General features: G+C 50.2%; 2 protein-coding genes across 2 annotated transcripts; both read left to right on the top strand.

Moving 5' to 3' along the window:
• Positions 1–203: 203 nt before the first annotated feature.
• On the top strand, positions 204–2,332 carry CCNO (cyclin O). Its single transcript, XM_061187794.1, has 3 exons — positions 204–578; positions 1,214–1,399; positions 1,847–2,332. The coding sequence occupies exons 1-3, from the start codon at positions 204–206 to the stop codon at positions 2,330–2,332; spliced, it is 1,047 nt and encodes a 348-aa protein (XP_061043777.1).
• Positions 2,333–6,588: 4,256 nt separating this feature from the next.
• MCIDAS (multiciliate differentiation and DNA synthesis associated cell cycle protein) lies at positions 6,589–12,685 on the top strand. Its single transcript, XM_061187793.1, has 7 exons — positions 6,589–6,705; positions 6,793–6,889; positions 7,070–7,161; positions 10,418–10,490; positions 11,047–11,258; positions 11,877–11,987; positions 12,245–12,685. Exons 1-7 carry the CDS (start codon positions 6,589–6,591, stop codon positions 12,683–12,685), a joined length of 1,143 nt encoding a protein of 380 aa, XP_061043776.1.
• Positions 12,686–17,790: the final 5,105 nt, after the last annotated feature.

The following is a 17,790-nucleotide window of genomic DNA, read 5'->3' as shown; positions in this document are numbered from 1 at the left end:
GAGCGGGTCTTTAGCCGGGAAAGCGCGGTTCTCGTGCCGCTCTGGGCTCAGCCAGTGAGAAGCCGGGGGTGTGGCTGAGGCAACCTGCAGGCAGAGTACTTATGGGCTCGCCGCGGCTCAGGCTTGGCCTTCTCTGCACTCTCGCGCACGCGTACCCACCCCACCGCAGCCGGGGAGTCGGAGAACTGCCACCCGGCTTCATCATGGTGACCCCCTGCCCCACCAGCCCCGTGAGCCCCGCTGCCCGGGCTGGGAGGCGGGACGACCAGAACCTCCGTGCCCCGGTGAAGAAGAGCAGGCGCCCACGCCTCCGGAGGAAGCAGCCGCTGCAGCCGCTGAACCCGTGCCCGCTACCCGGAGACTCTGGCGTCTGCGACCTGTTCGAGTCCCCCAGCTCCGGCTCGGATGGCGCAGACAGCCCCGCGGCGCGAGGCTGCAGCCCCCTACCCGGTCCTGCCCAGCAGCTGGTGCAGCTAGATCTACAGACCTTCCGCGACTACGGTCAGAGCTGCTACGCCTTCCGCAAGGCGCGGGAAAGCCACTACCACCCGCGGGAGTCATTGGCGCGGCAGCCACAAGTGAGGCGCTGGTAGAGCCAGCTCTCCACCGCCGCTCCTCTTCCTCTCCCAGGCTCTCTCCTTTTCTGCTCTGTCTGCCCTGCGCGGCGCCCCGGCCCTCGCCAGCCCGGCTTCTGCCCCCGGTCCGAGCGGGAAGGGGCTTTGGAGGGCCGGGCCACCAGCCTCATTTTACAGCTGGAGAAAAGCGGGGCCTAGACGGCTTAAGTAACCTGCCCGAAGTCTCCAAACTGTTTAGCAGGGACACGGTAGAATGCAGATTAGTTAAGACAGTTTCTAGGTTCGAGTCCAGACTCCTACCGACCCCGGCAAGTTACTTCACGATCCTAAATTTGTTTGTTCATTTGCAAAGTGGTGACCTCCCTGCCCCCACTGATTGCTGAGAGGATTACACGAGGTAATGTGTATCCGCGCTCGGCACGGCGCCAGGCACGAATCCCGGCGTCCTGGCTCCTAGCCCTGCCTGTGCTCTTTCCGCAGCAGCGCTGCCCACCTCTTTCCGCTTCCAGCGCCTTTAGGTTTATCCTCTGTTTCCTGCCTCCCTCCGGGGACGCTCCCTAGGTCTTCGTGCCCTGTCCCTTCCACAGCCGCTCTCAGCGCTAGGCTCAGCTGGCCCGCCTCCCTCCTCCCTCCGGCAGGTAACGGCGGAATCCCGCTGTAAGCTGCTCAGCTGGCTAATCCCCGTGCACCGCCAGTTCGGCCTCTCCTTCGAGTCGCTGTGCCTGACGGTGAACACTCTGGACCGCTTCCTTATCACCACGCCTGTGGCTGCAGACTGCTTCCAGCTGCTCGGGGTCACGTCCCTGCTCATCGCTTGCAAACAGGTACCTCCACGCGGGGTCTGGGGGCCAGCCAGACTCCCGGCCGCTCTCTGGCCGCCCGGCTCTTCAGCGCACACGGTTGAGTGCTGGGTTCCCTGAACTCATTTTGCAAACTTACATGCCCCACAGCCTTAACAACAGAATTCCCCCCAAAACGAACAATCCTTTCACCCAGGCCCCAAAGAAATAGGCCGCGTGTCAACAGCTCTCTGTAGCCCCTCTATTCTAGTCTCCGAAAAAAAAAAAATATTCAAAATTTCTCAAACCTGTTTTCAGCGTTGCGCTGGAAGGACACCCCAGATGATTACGGTGGAAGTATGGAGAGGCGAAGCCCCAAATATCTCGCTGGAAGGGATGGGGGAAGTCCTGGTTTTCTCCCGGGTGTGAGGCTGGGTGGGCCTCCGGCCCCTGGATGCTGCGCAGCGAGGGATGAGCGCCCCTGTGTTACAGGTGGAGGTGCACCCGCCGCGCGTGAAGCAGCTCCTGGCCCTGTGCTGCGGCGCCTTCTCCCGGCAGCAGCTCTGCAACCTCGAGTGCATCGTGCTGCACAAACTGCACTTCAGCCTGGGCGCGCCGACCATCAGCTTCTTCCTGGAGCATTTCACGCACGCACGCGTGGAGGCCGGGCAGGCAGAGGTCTCCGAAGCCCTGGAAGCGCAAGCCCTGGCGCGCGGGGTGGCGGAGCTGAGCCTGGCTGACTACGCTTTCACCAGCTACACCCCCTCCCTGCTGGCCATCTGTTGCCTGGCGCTGGCAGACCGTATGCTGCAGCTCCCTCGCCCGATGGACTTGCGCCTGGGCGGGCACCCCGAGGCGGCGCTGCAGGACTGCCTGGGCAAGCTGCAGCTACTGGTGGCCATAAACAGAACGTCCCTGACTCACATGCTGCCCCTCCAGATCTGCGAGAAGTGCAGCCTGTCCCCGAGCTTGAAATAAAGTAGACCCTTGGTCTTCTTTGATCCCCTGGCCTGGCTGCTGGACCTCTCCCATTGCTTTGAAAGAGTGCAGTATTGGCCCACAGAGAGGGGTTCAGGCCTCCCACTTGGTCACCAGGTCATCCTGCAGGTTGTAAATAGTGTACGATTGTAGTGTTTCATTGTTTATTTATTTTGCTAACAGTGCACGAGAGAAGAGACGAGTCTTTCCCCAATAAACAGGCTGTCTGCGGTGGTTTGTCTGAATACTACCAATGCGAGTGTTTGTCCACGAAGAGGGAAGGTGAAGGCCATCCGGGAATCGAGGCGGTCAGTAACCATGGAGGGCTCCTCCCTCCCCCCAGGCATCTCTGTTTGGGAACACCAGGTCTGGAGAGGTTCCTGTAGACCGAGGTTCCAGTTACAAGGCGAGTCAGGGTCACTTGTTGGCCTGTAACTGGTGACCTTGTTAGGAGGCTGAGGACTGCTCACTCCTAGAGGTTCAAAGGGCGAGGTGGGGGTGTGAGGCTGAAAAGAACCCACAGCAGGGGGCACACTGCTGGTGCAGAAGATCCCAGGCTGAGAAGCTTTGGGGACTGCACAGTCCCACTAGCTAGGGCAACCAAGAATTACCCTGACAACTGCCGGATGTGGGAAAATGAAGGCTTTGCAGGCAGTTATGGCCGTTGCAAATTGAGTCTATTTATCCTGCAATCACATGGTTGAACAGTTCTCTCTTGTCTTACACCTACTATGTGTGAGCCCATGGTAACAATGGTGCACTAGTAATCATGGCTATCATTGAGTGCTTACATGTACCAGGCACAGTGTTCAGCGTTCATTATTTCAATCCTTCAACAGTTCTACGAGGCAGAGTCTATTAACCCATTTTTCAGAGAAGGACACTGGGCCGCAGAGAGGTTAAACAACAGTGGAGCAGCCAGGATTTGAAGGCAGGTGATCTGAGTCCAGAGTTCCACCCTTTGCCACATGCTCAATTTCCTCCACTTACAGGTTTCTGGAAATGCTCAACAACAAAAAAAAACCTCTCTTCCCAAGGTAAGTGTGGGACAAGTGATCTGTTCGGTGCCCTCCATTTAATAGGGACTATGGAGAACATATTTGGAGAGCCAGTACAGTCCTTGCCTCCAGTCATGTTACAGGAGTCATTTTACAAATGGGAAGAGTGAGTCAAGAAATGCGACAGAGGCTTGCTGGAGTTCTGTGACTCCACAGCTGTCTCATCATCTTCATTCTCGCTGTTGTGAATCTGCTGTAGACCCTGAATCTGTAACCTCCAGCAAATTTCTTAACCTCTCTGAGCCCAACCGCCAACTGATAGCGGGGCTATTATGAAGCTATTATGAGATTGCTATGAGGTAGTATAAAGTAGTGCTTAAACACTTGGACTCTGGAGTCAATTTGCTGTGTGACCTTAAGCAAGTCACATATCTATGCTTCAGTCTTTCCTGTAAAAATGAGAGTAACAGCAGCATTTACCTGGTAGTGTTGAGGTATGGATTTAATGAGATGTTCTCTACAAACCCCTCAGCACAGGTCCTGCCTGGCACATAGCAAGTCTTCAAGAAGGCTAGGGGCTTCCATGGTGGCACAGTGGTTAAGAATCCGCCTGCCAATGCAGGGGACACGGGTTCGAGCCCTGGTCCGGGAAGATCCCTCATGCCGCGGTGCAACTAAGCCCGTGCGCCACAACTACTGAGCCTGCGCTCTAGAGCCCGCGAGCCACAACTACTGAAGTCCGCGCGCCTAGAGCCCATGCTCTGCAACAAGAGAAGCCACTGCAATGAGAAGCCCACGCACCGCAACTAGAGAAAAGCCTGCGGGCAGCAACAGACCCAACGCAGCCAAAAAAAAAAAAAAAAAAAAAAGGCTGGTGGCAGCCTGCACAGTGATGGGGTGTGGGGGAGGAGTTACACAGAAAAAAAAAAAAAAAAAAACTCGGTGAAAAAATAGAGAGAAAGCAAATACAGGAAAATGTTAATGTTACTGTTGTTCATTGTACTGTGTTTTTCAAATTTTCTGTATGGTTGAAAAAATAAAGTTTTGGTGGAATAAACTCAGTCATGTTCTACTGCATTTAGAATAAATCTAAATGTATGACAAATGGCACAGATAAAAAACAAACTCAAAACATACTTAGAGAAACTTCCTTGCACTTCTTGTGCACCCAAGTACTCTCCAGAGACAGGAGCGCCTTATGAACCCTACTCTCCTGATATGTTGATATGCTAAGCTCTCCAGGAACTTTCTCCTCCTTGGCTCAGGGAGAGGGAAGTGGTGATCCCCGAGCTGTTTGAGGAAAAGCTGGTCTGTGATGGTGAAAAGGAGGAGGATAAATCATATCATCTGTTCCAAGTTCCAAAATATCTGGAACTCTCAGCCTGGCTATTAGGGGATGGGGTACCTCTGCAAAAGAGTGATTTTGGGGGGAGTTGTCTTCACCAGCATTTACTCAGCTAAGATTGATATGGGTGATTTGGTTCCAGAATCATCCAGACCAGGAATCATGTAATCATGCTATTCCAGCTCCTGTTGCCACAGACAATCTATTGTACATTTTTATGCACAATGCCCATATTTTTCTACTCCAGTGTGGAACTCATTGATGGAAAATGGGCCTGTTTTGGATCTTGCCATGTGTAGATATCTCCCCAAAACTCAGCTAAGAGCTTCCCCACTCCTTTTACAGACTGGGAAGTCATTAAGGATGGGATGGGGAATGGACTGACTAGTGGCTAGGCTACTCAGGAACCAGAGGAAGTAAGAGACAAAGCCAGCAAGAGGCTGTGGGAGGCTGGAGGTGCAGCTGAAAAGGCGCCTCAAAACAGCAACATTAATTTATCCACACCAAGCACCAGTTGCATTACATAAACAATCTCATCTTCACAGCAACTCCTCTGAAGCTGGTGTTATGTTTTTCCAAAAGAACTGGGGTTCAGGTATCTGGTGGAGCCTGGGTTCCGACCCTAAAGCCAGAGCTTCTTCCTCACCATCAGCGACACCACACCAACTCTAGCTGGCTGACCTCACTGGTTCCTGCATCTATAGATGGCTCAGAGAGTCTCTAAGTCTATTCTAACTATATCATTGGATTGCTTTCCATCACTGTTAGGGGGATGTTGTTTATTAATCCAGATAATAGGTGCAAATAAAAGAGGATCTTTCACTACTCCTATGAGGTGTAAGGCACCAATTTAAGGTGCCCAATAGGGGGTCACAAAGATTTCAATTTCAGATGATTGTTCAAACTGTGTGGATATGAGAGTGGTCCTGAAAGAGATCCCTCACCCAAGGATCTAGAGATGCCCCTTCCTGGGAGAGGCTTCCGGCTTGGGAAGAGGAGCCAAGACTCCGGCTGAGCAAGCAAGGCCGGTTGTACAGAGAGTGACCAAATGCCTCGAGCGGTAGCTGAGGCTTCCGGGGAAGAGACCGGGTTTTAGGGGATTTGGGGCTGTCCACTGTGGACATGTGTGACCCTCTCTTTTAAAGGCTGTGCTCAGGTGCTGCTGCCTGAGAAAGTGCCGGGTAGGGGTACGGAGCGGGGCTCTAGGCATCAGACCAAGTGGATGTCAAAACCAGGAGGGCTCCCTAGCCTTGGGGGAGGGGACTTCCGTAATCTGGGGCTGTTCTGGGGAGTCCCTGCTGGACTTCTACAATACATCCCCAGCAAATCCTACATGGCGGGGCAAACGCCGGGGTATGACTTTGGCAGTTGACACTCCAAGTTTGTTTCGTGCCTTGTGGCTGGCGTGGGAAGAAAATGAAATAAGAATCGTTAACTTTTCCATATTCCCGCTGTCCGTACGCGGAAAGACGGTACCCAGCGTTAGGGACCAGTAGGGGTTGTCCTCCCCTCCTCTCCTTTCCTATGGCGTGGCCGGGAGGCTGCGGCGCCAACGCGAGCCAAAAGAGCGCTCGCGGGCCCGGGCCCCGCGCTCGCGGCTCCCGGGGGAAGCCGCGTTGCCAGGTTGGGTTTTAACGCCTCCGCCCGCGCACAGATTGTCCGGGGCTGAAGGCGCCACCACTGGCGCTCAGGCGCGAGCCGCCCCGCCCGCGCGGCGGTCCTCCTACTCCACCCCGCCTTCCCTCCGCACCTTCACAGTCTCCCCTTAGCCCCACCCCGGCCACACGCCTCCCCGACTTCTGGCCGGCTTCAGAGCCTCGGGAGCGCTGGGTGTGGGGTCGCCATCCCGGCCCGGCCGCCGCCTCCGAGCAGTCGACGTGGGGCTCCAGGCCTGAAGCGGGCTGGGAGGCAGGATGCAGGCGTGCGGGGGCACCGCGGCGGGTCGCCGGGCCTTCGACAGCATTTGCCCCAATAGGATGCTGGATCCGCGAGGCCGGCCGTTCGGCAAGCCCGGGAAGCTGGAGAGGAAGGTGGGGCCGCGGGACGGAGCCGGGCAGGGTCCTCACGCTTCCGGCAGTGAGGGCTGACCCGCGCTCACCATTTCTGTGCCCGGCTAGTTCGTCCCTGGGCGGAAGTTCTTTCTCGGTAGCAGCGGCAGCAGCCCGGTGTCGGTGTACGAGGATCCCCCAGACGCCGATCCCGCTGCGCTACCAGGTGATACCGGTGGTCCTTGCGCGACCCCTCGGGTTCCCCGCACCAGGTGGGTGGGGCGCGCGGGGCTCAGAATAGCTTTTCTCCCTGGGGTTTCGGAGTCCTGGCGGCGATGCCAGCGGCGAGCCCTTGCGGGGAGGCTTAGGGTCCGCCCGGCGCGTGTCTCCGGTTCTCCCCGCGCAGCCCTCACCACCATAGACCTGCAGGACCTCGCTGACTGCTCCTCGTTACTCGGGTCCGACGCGCCGCCTAGTGGTAATTCGGCCGCCTCACAGGTACCTCTCCTGGCGAAAACTCGCGGCCTCTCGAAGCCCAAACTTCGATTCGGGAGTCAGTTCTCGAGTTTCCTCAAAGAATCCTTTTGGGTGGGGAGCGCAGACACATCTGGCTAGCGGGGGGAGATGTCCTGCAGAAATCCAAGCCTCGAGGATTAGAACGTCCTCCTCCCTCCTAGTATGTTAACGGTGGCCGCATTCTCAGAACTGTTTTGACCAACTCTGGACAGGGAAGCTCATCTGGAGGGCTCCCCTGCCAGACGGGTCTCCCATTCCCCTCCCCATCTATTCCTTGGAGCTGCGATAAAGCAACGTGGAGGTTGCGCACTGAGGGACCAGGTGGGTAGATGGGAGCAACGTTGCTCTCTGGGCACCTATCTGTTCTCCCAACATGCCTTTCCAGGCCATTCATTAACCATTTTCATTCACTGGATGTCTAAGGAGTGTGGAGATCGGGAGAATAACTTCTCGATCAAGACTGGAAAAAACGAAGGGAATTTACATTTGGAGGAAGTGGGAAGAGTGACAAATGACTCGAAGAAATCTGACTGAAAACGTTGCTCTCTACAGAGATGGCCCTTCAGCAGTTGGGTACTTTATAAAAGTCCTTTTCGCCCCCTGCAAAGGCTGCTGTCACTTACTCCCATGGGGCAAAGAGGCATTTCCCCCCAAAAACCTATCTTCTTACTTGCATCCCACTTCTACCACTTGCCAGGGCTGAGACTCCCCAGCCAGATGATGGCGCCTCCCAGCACTGGTGTCTGGGAGGCCAGAAGCCTGCCTCATCGATGGATATGAATGCATCCATCGATGCATATGAATGGATATGAATAGCTAGATGCAACCTCCAGGAAGGGTGTCAGTTCCAGGTTCCTGGCAGCACGTGCTGGGGATATGAGGTTTCACGGGAACAGACCAAGTACAGAACTCTCCAGAGGAAATGACCACCTCCTAGAACTGGGGTTGGTGTGGTGGAGCAAAGCTTCCCAGGGCCTCTCTAAGTGCCTCTTAGAATTGGGATAGAGCCTAGGGAGACTCAGGGTAGGTGGCAACTGAGAGCAGAGATTGTGAAGGCAACTGGTAAGAGCGGGAATTGCCCTGCAAAGGCCATTCTCCTGTTCTTTTAGGGTATGGATGCTCAAATGAAAAAAGACAATACATGAGCATCTTTCAACGGACCCAGAGGGCTACATCATGCCCTTAGTCCAACATGTTTATTTTGCAAGAAAAAAGCCAAACCAAACCAAACCAAACAACAACAACAACAAAACCAAGCAGGCTCTTGCTGAATTTTTGCTTATGCATACAGAACTTAAATTTGACATCATGTTCTGTGTTAAGTTTTTTCGTTTCGTTTTGTTTTTGTTTTTTGGCTGCTGTTTGTGTTGGAGAAATGCCAGGTTTTTACCTAATTGGGAAGATAGGATTCAAAGTTTCAAGGACAGAGCTCATGCCCGATGGCCCAAGCAAGAGGTTCAGGATTTTTCCCGCGGGAAGGCAGAACTGGTACAGAAGGAGATATATCCCTAGGGGAAGATTCTGTGGGGGAACCCCCTGGCCAGTGCACACTCTGGTTACATTTCTCCTTCCTGTTGGGGAAAGTGGACAGAGAGAGGAAGTGCTCTAGAAGTGTTTGAGGTCCAGAATGGGCTAAGACCTGGGATAGCACAGGAGGAAGCATTTCCTGGGTGGCTGTCCCTGAGTTGGCCTCTAGTCTCCTCATGGTAAGGGCTTTTCTCTACTGAGAGGGAGACCTTTTAGCCCTTGGGAAATGTCTCATTTCTGACTCCTTCAACCAGGGAAGAACTTGTGCTTCAGGATTTGTCTGGGGCCCTCAGTCTTTCCTTTCTAAGCTTCCTTCCCCTTACAGCCTCAGTTCTCAACTGGTGCTAGAGGTCTCCCTGGTTGAAGCTCTCCTCCCTGAAGGAAACTGATACTTGTACATTCTTTGAAGTTAGAGTCAGAATAAGTTCCTCTTCTCAGAAGTATTTGAATAGTAAAGAAGGGTGTTTGGGAGAAGAATATGATTAACCCAAAGGAATAAAAAAATTGATAATAGTGGAATCAGTAGAATAGATATTTCTGATGGGCATACTGGATGCACCCCCTCACACCATGCTCCTTGAGAGGCTTCTTTCCCCTTCCCAGAACTGTCTTCATTGGAAGCCAGGCTTTCCTAAAAGAGAAATAAAAGCTAGAGGCAATGAGGTATAGAGGAAAGAGGACTGAAATAGGCACCAGCATTCTGGGGCAGAAGCTCCAGTTTCACTATTTCAGAGCTGGGTGGCTTTCGACAACGCGATTTCTCTGAGCTTCAGCTTTTCCATCATGGGAGGAGTCACTTCCTGGGCCCTGCCTGCTTCCTACATTGGTGTGAGAATTAACAGAGAGACTCGATGTAAAAGTTTGTGTCAACTCTGTCCACGAATTAAGGGAATAAGAAGTTTCCTGGTCACCAGCCTTTTACAGTCTCCTTCCGTCTCACGCACCCAGGCACATTGCAGGAACCGAGGAGAGTGTCCAGTCCAAGATGCTGGTGATGCATCACGCCGTACGGGAAAAGTCAACTCCAACTTTTTGAGAAACAGAAGAGCAAGAGGGGCCACGCCTGCTGCGTGCTGAACAGAAGCACTTTCCATAGCATCCCTGGCCCTTCATATCTTAGCCTACCTTTTCTCTTTCTGTGTGGGGAGAGGTGGTTTAGTTGTGACTGAGCCTTGGCGGGATATGTGGACTCGAGTTACTGCTTTGGATGCCCCTGCACGCTGGCGGGTCTTGGGAGGAAGGACGGTGTGTCCGTACGCCATGCTCTCAGCTCTTAGAGCTGTGGCTCCTTGGCCTGTGGGAGGTAAGTCGGGGCTGAAGGTCTGCGGGCGCACTAGCAACGCGCCTGGTTGGCTGGTGACCGGCCAATGAGGCGGCGCCGGACTGTGCCAGCTGCTAGAGGCCGGGCGCGGGGCGGCTGTGCTGCGCGCAGAAGGACCGACGCGCGACGCAGCAGCGCGCTGTTTCAGCGCCCGGCAGGACCCTCGCGGCCGGGTCCCCGCTTCGTGCGTCCCTCTCCCCACCATGGCAGTGCAGGCCTGCTGGATTCCGTGTCTCGGGCAGGGCTTTGATTTTCAGGTACAAGTTTCCGCTGCGAACGCGAGTGCATGCAGACCTGCCATCGAGCCCGGGAGGTTAACTGTCGGTCTAGGAAGTGTTCCAGACCCGCCAGACTCAACATTAACTAGTTTGTACCTCTGGTTTGTTTCAGAACCACTCCCTGCAAACGGCAGCGGACTTCGATCTGCAGGATTTCAGAGACACCGTGGATGATCTCATTGCAGGCAAGTGCAATCTCTTTGCAGTTAAATAACGGCGGGGGTGTCCTCTACCCCTCAAATCTGACTAGTTCGGTCCTGAAAGTGGTAAACCCTGTACCTGTCAACGACTCGCCAGCAACTCATCAAGGGTCTGGCTCATCCATATTTAGCCCCACTCCCCCTTTTCCTAATGGAGAAGATGAGTCGCTGGATCTATAGCGCTTTCTCAGTTTGCCCGTGTGAGTTCTGGGAGAGAGAACCCTACTCTGTGATGTGGGCTGGAAGACGCTGAGTGACAGGAGTGTGCAGAGTAGGGCATTTGTGTGACTTCAGGCAAGTTTGCCCTGACCACCGTGGAAATTCAGTTCAGATCATCTCAACAGGCATTTATTGAGCGCCTGCTGTGTATGTACAGGATATCAGGAAGAGCCTGGGGGTCGCAGGGATTGCAGAGTGAGGGGTGCTTTATTAATAAAGAAAAATCACGTAAACCCTACACCCGCGTGATATTTTGTCCCTGCAGTTAGCTGGGCACGAGTCTGAGGCTGCAAACCCAGCTCCCTCTCTTCCTCTTCATCAGACTCATCCTCTTTGATGTCGCCTCCCCTGGCGGGCGGAGACTTCCCCTTCTCTCCTTGCGACGTACTGCCGTTTGGTCCCTGTCTGTCCCCACAAGCCTTGCAGTCACCGCCGCTGCGCCCTCCCGACGTGCCCCCGCCAGAGCAGTACTGGAAGGAGGTGGCCGACCAGAACCAGAGGGCGTTGGGGGACGCACTCGTGGAGAATAACCAAGTAGGGACACTGGGCTGGCGTCCAGGAGTCCTTGGGGCGGGGGCAGGGTACGGGGCCCCGGGAGGAAGCGGGGTTGCAGGAGCGGGAATGAGCCCCCTTGGACGTTAGAACCAGTGGACGAGTTTACGTAGCTGCTGTTGCTCCACTGGCTCTACCTCAGTTTACCACGTCACGAAGTGGGAATAATCGTACCCACCAGATTTTTAATAGGGCCACCAATATTTACTGAAGGCTTTCTGTATGCCTGGTATTGTGCTTACCAATTTACTTTCCGCATTAATTACTCACAGCCATTGAGCTAGATACTTTTACCAGCCCCGTTTTGCAGATAAGGAAACTGACTTATAGGAAGGTTGAACTGCTATATCTGCCTGTTGCCCAAGTCAGCACTCCTCGCCGCTACACTGAGGATTAACTGAGAAACATTTTGTCTAAGTGCTCTGTAAAAACAAACAAACAAACAAACAAACAAATAAAATTATCATTCTCACCAGTGTAAACGTCCTTGAGGCCCCAGTTTCTAATTAGACGTTAGGATCTGGGTTCAATTTATGAAGAGTGTACAGGCGAGACCGAGCACGGTAGCCTATCCCTGAATGTTTGGGTCTCCTCCTGCAGCTGCACGTGACGTTGACCCAGAAACAGGAGGAGATCGCCTCACTGAAGGAGCGGAACGTGCAACTGAAGGAACTCGCCAGTCGGACACGGCACCTGGCCTCGGTGCTGGATGTAAGTGGGGAGCGCGCGTGTAGAACACTGCAGGAAGTCGGAAATGTTCTGTGCACCTCCCACCCAGCTCCCGGTGTTGGGAGCCGGCGGGGGTCGGGGAACGGAGAGGACCGCTGGGAGCTCGCTGAGTCACTTGCAGGTGTTGCCTAAGTCGGCCGAGTCGCGCAGTTCAAAGTGCGCCCAGGTCTCCTTTGAGCGCCCAGCACGAGGCGAGTCCGGCTGGCCCCAGGGCGGCGCTCCTCCCCATCTTTTTGTAGAAGCTGATGATCACACAGTCCCGGGATTGTGGGGCGGCAGCCGAGCCCATCCTGCTCAAGGCGACTTCCAAAAGGAGCCTGGAGGAGTTGTTCAGCGCTGCGGGGCAGGATTGCGCGGAAGTGGACGCCATCCTGAGGGAGATTTCCGAGCGCTGCGACGAAGCGCTGCAGAGCCGCGATCCCAAGCGGCTCCGGCTGCAGCCCGAGCCCCCGAGCACGGACGGCAGGCCCGGGAACCTGCACGGCGCCTTCCGGGGGCTGCACACAGACTGCAGCCGGAGCGCGCTGAACCTGAGCCACAGTGAGCTGGAGGAGGGCGGCTCCTTCAGCACCTCCATCCGCAGCCACAGCACCATCCGTACCCTCGCTTTCCCCCAGGGCAATGCCTTCACCATCCGGACAGCCAACGGGGGTTACAAATTCCGCTGGGTCCCCAGTTGAGCTGGGATGTGGTCCTCCGAAACACTGCCTTCTATCCAAACTGAAGCCCCTGTAGGCTAAACGGGAGTAGCTGAAACCTGGTTTATCAGAAGAACTCCACTTGCAGGGCCGACGCCAGCCTGAAACTTTTTTTTCAGGAACAAAAACGTTTTGATACTGATGCACTGTAAAATTCTGGTACAAAATACTGTGTAGTCCCTCCCCTTTTCACAGCGAAACCGTGTGTGTATGTGTGTGTGTGTGCGTGCATATGTATGTGTATACATACGCTTATATATCACAGTCAATTTTTAAAGTATTTATTTTTAGCAGCTTTGAATTACGTACTTTTTAGAGCTGGAAGGGACCTAAAAACCACTTAGGTATTTTATAATTATAATAATGCCCTACTTTCATACGAAGCAAAAAGGGGCTCTAGGAAGTTAAGCAATTTTCTACAAAAAGAAGCGTCATGGGAACCTTCCAAGTGCTCTCACTAGTCTTTTAAAGATTGTAGGTCCAGAGGCCAGGTCTCTGGGTGAACGTTTCAATACATCACTCACTTCCCCTGATCACTTAATTTTGTTACTATTGGAATCTTTCATTTTAGCTGCCAGAATAAAAAATTAGGAGAGGTTAGGGTTAGGAATTCCTAAACCCTTGTCTTAGGGCAGGCAATAAAACAGAGGAAAGTGAAGATTCCCAGTCGATGGGTTAGTGACAAAATAGGTGCTAAACACGTTTGTTTGTAATGATCATTTACATAATTTTGTAAGATTTATGATAAATGTTTATATTAATTATGTGTAGTTTTATTTGTCTAGACAGAATAACCACAGAAAAAGCAAACTTAGTAAGAAACACACATTGTTTTAAGAAAACGGTACATCCCACATGAAAAAGAATGTGCATATTTTAGGGTGTTCATATTTTTGGGGGGCAGAAACCAAGTGTGGAAACCTTGGTAAAAGTAAAACTATCTATTTGAATTCCATGGATAAAACTGGGGTACACATTCATGTTTTATATTTCTTGGCATCATCTTCTAAGAAAAACTTAGGTGTTATATGGTGCCTTCGCTTTGCCTTTTCTTTATCCCCTTTTGTGTGGGCTTCCTTTTTCTACTCTGTTGTGAAGTTTTGTTAATAGAGTATGTCAAGTCGTGATTTGTCCTAAGCTCCACAGTTCTCAACAAGAGGGCTGCTTCTTGCGTTTGAGGGCTCAGCATGGGCAAGTGTCCAACCCTGTTACACTGCATTGCTGGTTCTGCCATCCGAATGCCATCTGAATGGAGAGATCAGGTAACAGGTGAGCTGGGCAGGCTGGCGGAACCTGCTTCTCCAGTTTGTCCTGTGTAACTGTTATCTGTATTTAAATGGCCATTTTGAAAACAAACAAGAAAGTGATAAAATAGAGCACATTTCCTCATACTTTGTCTAACAAATGGACTCTTAAAAAATACACTGGATGGTTCAGAATTCTTTTTTTTTTTAATTTATTTATTTTATTTATTTTTATTTTTGGCTGTGTTGTGTCTTCATTGCTGCACGCAGGCTTTCTCTAGTTGTGGCGAGTGGGTGCTACTCTTAGTTGCGGTGTGTGGGTTTCTCATTGCGGTGGCTTCTCTTCTCGAGGAGCACGGGCTCTAGGCACGTGGGCCTCAGCAGTTGTGGCTCACGGGCTCCAGAGCACAGGCTCGGTAAGTCGTGGCGCACGGGCTTAGCTGCTTCACAGCCTGTGGGATCCTCCCAGACCAGGGCTCGAACCCGTGTCCCCTGCATTGGCAGGCGGATTCCCAACCACTTTGCCACCAAGGAATCCCCCAGAATTCTTTTCATCAGCGTAAATATAAAGTTACTACAGTTCAGCATCAGAAGAAACAGAAAACAAAAACAAAACCCTTTAACTTGTTTCAAGAAACAATCAGCTTGTTAAAAGTTCTTTTCCTCTCCACTCCTCAGTTAGTATCTTCATAACGCATTAGCTGCAATGACAGAAAACTTAAAAAATTATCTATATGTATTTTTCTATTTGTCTTATGCCTGGAATTTAAAAACTACAAGAGCTATCAAGACTTCTGTGTGTGGTAGTAGGTGGTTTTACGGCCTTCCCCATGCTGAATGAGCCCACAAACCAAAGCTTCTTTGACCTGGTGTTTTCCTCACTTCTTTGGGAAGCTAACCACCCAATGACTGAGTGCTTATACTAGCAATGAAGGGAGCTGTGCCCACTGATTTATGTCCTTACATTCCTTACATGGTGCGAATTCTTTGTACTGCTTGTTGCTGATTTAGTAGGAAACCTCAGTGAGAGCAACTTTAAACCAAATCTTAGCCATTTTCTCCATGATTCTTTGAGCCTATATTCAGCTATGTGATCTGGCCTAGCTCAGGAAGACATGTTAGCCTGAAATTATCCCAATAATTCCTTCATTTCAAATAGGACCAGGCACTGTTCAAGGTGTTCGGGAGATAGTCATGAACAAAACCAAGTCCTTGCTGTCATGAAGCGTGCATTCTAGTGGGGGAGACAGATACTGAACAAATAGTATATAATGTCTGATAATTAACATGTTATATAGAAAATAAAGCAGGGTCTAGGGATAGGATGTGACAGGAATTATTATTTTAGATAACATGGTTGGAGTGTTTCTAAACAGTTTCTATAGCAGCAAAATCAGTTTAAAAAAGAGGCACACACACTTTAACTGAATTATTTTTTAAGGAAATGACCTCATAATTGCAACAGTTAGGTGTTGTTCTAAAGTAGTGGTTTTTGGGGCTTCCCTGGTGGCGCAGTGGTTGAGAATCTGCCTGCCAATGTAGGGGACACGGGTTCGAGCCCTGGTCTGGGAAGATCCCACATGCCGCGGAGCAACTGGACCCGTGAGCCACAATTACTGAGCCTGCGTGTCTGGAGCCTGTGCTCCGCAACAAGAGAAGCCGCGATAGTGAGAGGCCCGCGCACCGCGATGAAGAGTGGCCCCCGCTTGCCACAACTAGAGAAAGCCCTTGCACAGAAACGAAGACCCAACACAGCCATAAATAAATAAATTTAAAAAAATAAATAAATAAAGTAGTGGTTCTTAAATTGTAGCATGTATCAGAATCATCTATAGGGCTTATTAAAACCCGGCTTGCTGGGCCCCATCACCAGAGTTTCTGATTCAGTGAGTCTGGGTAAAGCCTGAGAATGTGAATTTCTAACAAGCTGCCAGGTGATGTTGATGCCTGGGTCTAGGGCCACCTTTGAGACCACTGTTGTAAAGAAATTTTTTAAAGATCACTTTAAAAAGGTTAAAACAAACAAAAACCAATTTACCTGATGTTATGCAAATAATTCTTGTGATTTAGGATTAAGTTTTTAATGATAAAAACCATACTACATTCAAACAAGGGCTATATGTCAAAAAGTTGGAAGTGACAATAATGTGCTTTGAAAAATGATGTTAGATGACCCAGAAGGTAGCTTCAATGATGAAATGAATACCTTCAATGAAGGACTTGATGTTGAAGATAAGTGTGAAGAGTCTGAATAAAATTACTTACAAAATGTGTTAAAGAAGCTCAATTCAATTGACCCCTAATGTGGGCAGAGAGATCAGGACCTAGTCCTAATGCTTCTAATTAACTCAAAGGTCACTTAGAAGAATAATATGTAACAGTTGAAAAATTATGGTATCATTAATTTATAATATTAGCTAATGATATTTTTGTGTCTATGTTTAACCTAAAGGAGAACTAGGCAGTACAATGATATTTAAAGAATTTAAAATTATTTGGAGCAATGATATGACCAATAAGGGATTAATATCCAACATATATAAACAGCTCATATAACTCAACATCAAAAAAACAAACAACCCAATTAAAAAATGGGCAGAAGAATTGAATATACGTTTTTCCAAAGAGGAAATGTAGATGGCCAACAGGCACATGAAAAGATTCTCAACATCGCTAATCAACAGAGAAATGCAAATCAGAACCACAATGAGATATCACCTCACACCTCTTAGAATGGCTATCATCAAAAAGAACAAAAATAACAAATTTGGCGAGGATGTGGAGAGAAGAGAATCCTTGTGCACTGTTGGTGGGAATGTAAATTGGTGCAGCCACTGTGGAAAACAGTATGGAGGTTTCTTACAAAACTGAAAATAGAACTACCATATGACCCAGCAATTCCACTCCTGAGTATATACTTAAAAACCCCCAAAACACTAACTCAAAAAGATACATGCACCCCAATTTTCATAGCAGCATTATCTACAATTGCCAAGACATGGAAACAATCTAAATGTCCATCAACAGATGAATGGATAAAGAAGATGTGGGGGTGTATATACAATGGAATGTTACTCAGCCATTAAAAACAATGAAATTTTGCCATTTGCAACAACATGGATGGACTTGGAGGGCATTATGCTAAGTGAAGTAAGTCAGACAGAGAAAGACAAACACTGTATGATATCACTTATATGTGGAATCTAAAAAATACAACAAACTAGTGAATACAACAAAAAAGAATCAGACTCATAGGTATAGAGAACAAACTAGTAGTTACCAGTGGGGAGGGAGAAAGGGGTGGGGGAGTGGGAGGTACAAACTATTGGGTGTAAGATAGGCTCAAGGATGTATTGTACAGCACAGGGAGTAAAGCCAATATTCTGTAATAACTGTAAGTGGAAATTAATTTTTAAAAATTATATAAAAATAAAAGAATTTTTTAAAGGCACTAAATTTTGATAATAAAGATTCAAATTCATAAAAATAGTTCATGTGCAAGCCAAAATGTTCACTTAACAAAAGAAAATCATTATATGAATAGTTTGCAGTTTATACTGGTTGTCACTATTTTTTTTTAAAATAGATCTTTATTGGAGTATAATTGCTTCACAATATTGTGTTAGTTTCTGTTGTACAACAAAGTGAATCAGCCATATGCATACATATGTCCCCATATCCTCTCCCTCTTGAGCCTCCCTTCCATCCTCCCTATCCCATCCCTCTAGGTCATGGCAAAGCACCAAGCTTATCTCCCTGTTCTATGCTGCTGCTTCCCACTAGCTAACTATTTTACATTCAGTAGTGTATATATGTTTATGCTATTCTCACTTTGCCCCAGCT

Source organism: Eubalaena glacialis, chromosome 4 (assembly GCF_028564815.1).
Source record: "Eubalaena glacialis isolate mEubGla1 chromosome 4, mEubGla1.1.hap2.+ XY, whole genome shotgun sequence".
NCBI classification, from domain to species: Eukaryota; Metazoa; Chordata; class Mammalia; order Artiodactyla; family Balaenidae; genus Eubalaena; species Eubalaena glacialis.
This window is presented reverse-complemented; position numbering and strand designations above follow the sequence as displayed.